Source organism: Mandrillus leucophaeus, unplaced genomic scaffold, assembly GCF_000951045.1.
Source record: "Mandrillus leucophaeus isolate KB7577 unplaced genomic scaffold, Mleu.le_1.0 Scaffold435, whole genome shotgun sequence".
Lineage (NCBI taxonomy): Eukaryota > Metazoa > Chordata > Mammalia > Primates > Cercopithecidae > Mandrillus > Mandrillus leucophaeus.
Window position 1 is genome coordinate 236,142 of NW_012104643.1, and position 7,483 is coordinate 243,624.

At 57.4% G+C, this 7,483-nt stretch overlaps 2 protein-coding genes across 2 annotated transcripts in view; one reads left to right on the forward strand and one right to left on the reverse strand.

Annotated features, from left to right (window-relative positions):
* Window positions 1-5,713, forward strand: part of TMEM80 (transmembrane protein 80) — a 6,881-nt gene extending 1,168 nt beyond the window's left edge. Inside the window, exons 2-5 of the mRNA XM_011993859.1 lie at window positions 523-542; window positions 1,782-1,875; window positions 2,263-2,355; window positions 4,525-5,713. Coding sequence (XP_011849249.1) covers window positions 523-542; window positions 1,782-1,875; window positions 2,263-2,355; window positions 4,525-4,730 — 413 coding nt within the window. The 3' untranslated portion in view covers window positions 4,731-5,713. The remainder of the gene's footprint in view (window positions 1-522; window positions 543-1,781; window positions 1,876-2,262; window positions 2,356-4,524) is intronic.
* Window positions 1-7,483, reverse strand: part of DEAF1 (DEAF1 transcription factor) — a 70,724-nt gene that overhangs the window by 62,088 nt on the left and 1,153 nt on the right. The window lies entirely within an intron of this gene.

Below are 7,483 nucleotides of genomic sequence, written 5' to 3' on the forward strand. Positions count from 1 at the left end.
ATTTTTAGTAGAGACGGGGTTTCACCGTGTTAGCCAGGATGGTCTCGATCTCCTGACCTCATGATCCGCCCGCCTCGGCCTCCCAAAGTGCTGGGATTACAGGCGTGAGCCACTGCGCCCGACCGAAAAGGTTTTTGTCAGTCATATATGTGTGGCAAATACAGAGAAGCCACGACAACAGGAGAGCTGCTGTTTGGGTAGGCTCAGGGTGCTGCTTTCCCTGAGGGCCAGGTGGGTCTGGCCCAGGGTGAAGTGGAGGATTCACTTCCCACCATGGTTCCTCCCGTACTTGCTGCCTCCAGCCTCAGGTTCTGAAAGGCAGAGGCTCCTAGCCTCGTTGAAGGATGGCTAGAGAGGCACGGGAGATACCTAGGGGCAGGCGCATGGTATATGTTTACTGCTTTCTACAAATATGAGATCAAAAGAGAATAAAGCAGGGGTGGTTCCTATCAGCGTGGAGCGAGCCCCAGGAAAGCCTCCTGGTGGCTGTCGGGACTTGCTCACAGCCCCTTTCTCTTTCAGGGAGAGGCTCCTCCACAGTGGTATCCTGCTGCGTGCCCCTCCAGGACAGCACCCAGAGGCCCGAATTGCTGCCACGCAGAGAGCACTCGGCCTCACCCCACGTTTTCCTTAAGTTCTGTCTAGTAATTCCACTTTGGAGAGGGGGATGTTGCTTGACAGATTTAAGAGAGTTGATGTAACTTCCTTGGATCAGTTGTGTTGGCTCCATCCCCTGCCTGCTCAGCCCTGCACAAAGTGGCTAAGCACACCAGACTGCCCGGCTCCAAAGAGGATGGCCACCTGCCTCTGTCTCGGCCAGTAGTGGCAGGAAGATGGAAATCCCTCACTTTGAATGTCCCTAGATTCATTTTATTTTATTTTTGTTTGTTTATTTTATTTTAAGGACGGAGCCTTGCTCTCACCCTGGCTGGAGTGTGGCAATCACAGCTCACTGCAGCCTCGGCCTCCTGAAGCTCTGGCATCACAGGCGTGAGTCACTGTGCCTGGCCCCATAGACTCATACTGGCATAAACAAATAGGAAATGTACACAGCTCAGGAAATGGCTAGTAGATACTTAAGTCCCCCCAAACAGAAATATATTTCCTCTGAAGAGCGCAGTGGCTCATGCCTGTAATCCCAACACTTTGGAAGGCTGAAGCGGGCAGATCACTTGAGGCCAGGAGTTTGAGACCAGCCTGGCCAACGTGGTGAAATCCTGTCCCTACTAAAAATACAAAAAATTAGCTGGGTGTGGTGGTGCACGCCTGTAATCCCAGCTACTCAGGAGTCTGAGGCAGAAGAATCACTTGAACCCAGGAGGCGGAGGTTGCAGTGGGCCAAGATTGTGCCACTGCACTCCAGTCTGGGCAACAGAGCAAGACTCTTATCTCAAAAAAAAAAAGAAAAGGCAAAGTTATTTTTCTCTCTAACTCATAACTGGGGCCAGAGTCAGGGTGACATCACTGGGAGTGCCAGTGTGTGGAGGCGTCCCCTGACCAGTCCACAGTCACTGAGGGCAGAAGCTGCGGTGCACAGACTGCATTGTTCTGGCGTGGACGGTGCAGGGGGGTCCCACAAAGGCCTTGCCAGCTCATGGGACCCCACTGGCAGCCAGCATAGTGGTAGAAGCCTCAGACAGGCAGTGAGCCGTTGCCAGGACCCCATGGTCCCGTGGTGTCTGTGGCCACCAAACAGATGACAGAACCAGCCCCTCTTGTTCAGCCACCTAGGAGGCTGCTCCCAGGTCCATTGAGCTTGAGGATTCTTAACCACTCACCAGCTCTCTTCAGTTCCCCTTCAAATGCTGTTTTATCTCAGTGGAACGTACTACGCCCTGTATTTCCTCGCCACGCTCCTGATGATCACGTATAAAAGTAAGTCAGGCTGGGCGTGGCAGCTCACGCCTGGAATCCCAACACTTTGGGAGGCCGAGGCGGGCGGATCACTTGAGGTCGGGAGTTCGAAACAAACCTGGCCAACATGGGGAAACCCCATCTCTACTAAAAACACAAAAAGTAGCCGGGCTTGGTGGTGGGCGCCTGTAGTCCCAGCTACTCAGTAGGCTGAGGTGAGAGGATTGCTTGAACCCACGAGGCAGAGGTTGCAGTGAGCTGAGATTGCGCCATTGCACTCCATCCTGGGTGACAGAGCAAGACCCAGTCTCAAAAAAAAAAAAAAGAAGGAAAAGGAAAAGGCAAGCTGAGGCGGCTCCTGCTGCTGCGCCAGGTAACTTGTGTTCCGTCTGCACCTCTGCTCTCCAGGTCAGGTGTTCAGCTGTCCTCACCACTACCTGGTCCTCGATCTTGCTCTGCTGTTTCTGATGGGGATTCTGGAAGCATTGCGGTTATACCTGGGTGAGTGCACGTTAACACCGTGAAGAACCTGTCCTAAGAGTTGCTCTCTGTTACCACAGCCTTTCAATAGTAATTATTTTACAGTATGGTTCTCGGAGACGTTTTTTATCCAAACTGCTTACCCAGTTGCTTTGCAGGCTCACCTTACAGTGTCATTAAGTATTAATCGAGAAGTTTTGTCCCAGAGACAAACAACGCTGGGGGCATCGTTGGGAGAGTCTGTGTTTGGAAGTGTGTCTTGTAGAAGTCACTGGGTAATGGCACTGAGATCAGAAGCCCAGCCCACCACCACATCCGGAGCTCTGGAGTATTCACCAGCACCCCCTTCCCCTCGGCCTCGGCTGTCTGAGGAGAGAGCCTGGAGAGCTCTGCCAGGTCCCAAAAGGCAGCAGAGTCTAGAGGGGTGGGAGCCCCCAGCATCCCGAGTCCAGCTCTAGGGATCCCCAAGTCTGCAACCCCTTCAAGTGACCTCCTTTTTTTGAGAGGTCTCACTCAGTTGCCCAGGCTGGAGTGCAGTGGTGCAATCACAGCTCACTGCATCCTTGACCTCCTGGGCTCCGAGCAATCCCCCTGCCTCAGCCCTCCCCCTCTTCCCAAGTAGCTGGGACTATAGGCACCCGCCACCACGCCTGGCTAATTTTTTTTTTGAGATGGAGTCTCACTCTGTCGCCCAGGCTGGAGTGCAGTGATGCGAACTCGGCTCACTGCAAGCTCCACCTCCCAGGTTCACAGAAGTCTCCTGCCTCAGCCTCCCGAGTAGCTGGGACTACAGGCGCCCGCCACCTCGCCCGGCTAATTTTTTGTATGTTTAGTAGAGACGGGGTTTCACTGTGTTAGCCAGGATGGTGTCGATCTCCTGACCTCGTGGTCTGCCCGCCTCAGCCTCCCAAAGTGCTGGGATTACAGGTGTGAGCCACCGTGCCCGGCTGGAGACAAGGTTTCACTGTGTTGCCCTGGCTGGTCTTGAACTCCTGGGCTCAAGCAGTCTGCCCACGTTGGCCTTCCAAAGTGCCTGACCTCACTCCCCTTTTTTTAACCACACAGTTTGTTCAAGGATATATTCTTGTACAAGATTCAAGGGGTGCAGAAGTAAAACATGGAAATTTGCCCTCCCCAGAGCTCACTTCTGTGGCCAGTGGGGTGCAGGCTTCCAGCCCTCTGCGTGCTCATGGTCATAACACGTGCACCTAAACACATGTTTGTGAAACATTGCCCTGCCGTGGGGAACGCAGTGGGCACTTCCAGGGCACTTTGCGCCTGCCAGGCTGGAATCTTGGACCCCTCTTGTTGACACACAGATATACCCCTGATGCTCGATGTCCAGTGAGGAACCGAGGCTGCAGAGAAGGGTGGCCCCCACCGTTCCTCTTGTTACCAGGCCTCAGACACACTAGGAGGATGGAGGCGAGTTCTGTCAGTTGCTCATTCCACTGAGAGGTGCCCGGCCGTCAGTGTCTTGCCTGCACTTACAGATGGTCCTGGAGCCTCTACAGCTTGCCCCCCAGAGTGGGCGCTGCTGGGAGGGTGCAAGCGCCACTGCTGCACGGAGGCCTGGTTCTTGGCCGAATCTTCAGGGGCTTGGGCCTGCCCCAAGGTGGTGGGGACAGGGTGTGGTCTGGCCCTGCTGGGGGTTGCTAGGCCAACCGGGACCCTCCCCAAGCGTGCCGCACACTGCAGGGTCTCCAGGCACCTGGGCTCAGCTAGTGCCTGACTCATTTGTTTGCTAAATATGCAGTTTTGTTTTTAATATGTATCCATGAAATTTTCCAGAACTGGCCTTGGACCAGAGAAAAATATTTTGGGAATTTTTCAAAAAAATCCCTTCAGTTCCACTTGGAATTAGGAAAAGGTGGCAGATGCAGTTGAATCATTTTAGAAACCAAATTCACCCTCGCCCACACAGCCGACCCAGAAGACCCAGAGACAGATCACACTGGTTTTGCAGGGGCACTTGCCCCAGGAGGGGCTCACGCCTGTGCTGCACACGCTCTCTGGCTCTCCTGAGTTCTGGGTGGCCATGGGGGCTGTTTCCCTGGAATTCCCCAGGCCCCCGAGGAACATAGGGCAAGGATCTGCTCTGGTCCCAGCAGCCTGCCAGGTACCTGCGGGCAGTTGGCTCTGGGGATCACCCTGCACCACCTTCACTACCCCTTTTGCTCTGTTCTCCAGGTACCAGGGGCAACCTGACAGAGGCTGAGAGGCTGCTGGCCGCCAGCCTGGCCCTCACGGCCGGCACCGCCCTCCTCTCTGCCTACTTCCTGCTTTGGCAGACCCTGGTGTTGTGGGCAGACTGGGCCCTCAGTGCCACACTCCTGGCCCTTCACGGCCTGGAGGCCGTCCTGCAGGTGGCTGCCATTGCAGCCTTCACCAGGTAGCTGCGGGCACCCAGAACACCCCACACTGGGGCCCTCCTCCTGGGCCCGACCATTCCCCCAGCTGTCACCTCCCCATTCCTGGACAGAAAGGGCACTTTTCCTAGCGACTGGCCATAGATGGTTTCAGACGGCTCCATCTGTCCTGGCAGGGGTGGGAGCAGGAGCCAGAGCAGAACAAACTGCTGGAGGCGCTGGTGTTGGGAACAGCTGCAGGGAGGGTAGGGACCACACAGAACTGCCTTCAAGGTGAGTCCCAGGAGCGCACACTCAGCCCCGTCAGTGGGGTCTGGCTTCAGCAGCCAGGCCTCCATGGACCCCCATGGGCCCCCAGGGCTGAGAGGGAGGACACAGCCCTTCAGAACAGAGGCCTCGTCTCACCGCCTCCCCTATCACCCCCTAGTTCCCTGATGGTCCTAATTTGTGCTCTGAGAGCCCAGTTTACTCCGTGGCCAGGCCCCACCTGTGTTTCCAAGTCCGGCTGGAGAAGCAGGATGGGGTAGGCCTTGTGCTTTGAGTGCCCCCAGCTCTGCCTCACAGGCAGGCAGGCCCCGGGGGCAAGAGTGCACTCTGGGTTCCTAAAGCAATAAATGCAAACAAGCCAGCAGCTCTGGTGCTTGAGAATTTCCATCTCAGCCACACTCCTCCCTTTAGGGGCTTCGGAGGAGAGGTCAGGGCTGAGGCTGGGGATGGAACTGCAGGAGAGAGCAGCTGCGGGGCCCACATTCTGAGCCTCCGTCCACTCCAGTTTTAGCAACTTTTGCCTTTTGCACTGAGTGCTAAACAAATTCTAGCTCTGTGATTTTTTTCCCATTCCCAGATTTACTGTAAGTTCTCCTTAAAAAGTATCTAAGCTGTTATAGTAGCTTTCCCTTCATTTGGTTCTATTGTGTGTTCTCTATGTTTGGAATAATCACATCCTAGTACCTAGATATTTTCTCTTCACCGCATTTTGTAAATAAAAGAGATGTGTATGTCTCCTTGAATTTTCCTAATTATGGCCACCTCCCCCACCCCGTTGCCGGTTCTCCCACCCTTCAAGAGAGCACACCCTGCTTGCCAGCTGGTCAATTCCTGGCTGGCCTCGCCCTCGGGCCCTGGCTGCTGGGCGCCTTCCGTTTGGTGGACTCCTGAGGGCAGGAGGCTGCGGGACTGTCCTGGGCCTCCACTGGGGCTCCCTCAGCTGGGGTGGCTATGGCACCCGGACAGACTTTCCTGCCTGTCTTCCTGGAAGTGATAGGAGCACCGGGTTGTCCTGGGCGGACTTGCTTTGACCTGCCTATCGCCCCCAGAGGCCACGGTGAGGACCTGCAGGCTGACCTGCAGGACAGCCCTCAGGACCCGCTTCCCACCCCTGCGCCCTTGCAGCAGAACCACACACGCCAGCGCCTGAGCGCCTTGGGCCCCCTCCCTCACCAGCGCCTGCACTGGCAGAGGACTGGCTGGGCATGCCTGCCATCTGAAGGACTCAGCCCATGAACCATGCAGACCAGGGAAGGGCCTCCTCCCCAAGGCTGGAGACCTGTTGCCTTCATGGTTAATGGATCCTGACACCTCCAGTCTCAGTGGGCACACAGGCAGTGGTCACCTGCTCCACAGGGAACGCATGGCTCCAGGTGGCCCGGAGTGGATGGGGCCTGAGAGGCCAGCCTGTACCGTCTCCTGAGGGCAGGCTCTGCACTCACAATCGTGTTGACAGGCACCCATTCAGGAGTGGAGAGGGACGCCCCCACCTCACCTGTGCCCTCCAGTGCCTGTTTCCCACTTGGCCACTCCCAGCTCTGCCTCCAGGAAGGGTGAGGGCAAGGGTACACCGTGGGGTTGGCGTGTGTGACCCCTGAGCTCTGGGTCAGGGCAAGCTCATGCATGGAGCAGGATCTTGGCATGCAAACTGCAGGATCAAACTGCAAAGGCCGTAAACCAGGAAGCCAGGCCTTGCCCGGGCTAAGGGGAAGGCACTGGGCCCGAAGGAGGAGGGCCACTTCCTGCCACCCCTCCGCCGAGCTCACCTGTGGCACCTCCCCAGGAAGTGCTCTGGCCAGAGCAGGGTAAACACGATAGCCCTGCCCCTCTGGGACCGGGGCCCGGGGACCTAGACTCTTGGCCACACTCATTCCCACCCCTACCCAGGACGGCAGCCGGAGCCTTGGGTCCCTGCATGCGCCTGGGGTGCCTTGTGCCCCTTCACTTCCTCCTTGTCCAGTTTACTGCTGTGGCAGCCGGTGCTACCCGCTGTGTCCGCTGCACCCTGGCCTGTTCTGAGCGGTCAGAGCAGCTGGGCAGAAGGGCCATCCTGGGAGCCAGGAAGATGAGAACAGAACCAGACAGTCCCCCTGTGGTGGGCAGAGGGTGGGGCCTGGGCCTGGCCACGGGGCAGTGCAAGGAGAGGCATCCTGAGAGGGCCTCGGGTGTCCCCACCGCCCCCGACACCCAATCTCTCAGTGCCCAGGCTGGGCAGAAAAGGGGCCTTGGAGGAGCCCCTGCACTGTAAGGAAGGGAGGCCCCATCCCACTCCGGGAGCTCAGGGCCCCAAGCCTGGGTCTGTGGCATGGTTGGGTCCTGCCTGACACCCACCCACTCACCGAAGCCTCTACCCCAGCTTCCCCAGACTTTGGGCGGGCCCGCTAAGGAAAGCGACTCTGCCCCACGCCTGGCACACCTGAGGGGCGTACCTGGCTCGGCCAAGGCTCTGACCTCCCTAGGGCTGGAGCCCTCCCAGCATCACGCCAGCGCTGCCCCCGAAGCCCCATTGGCAG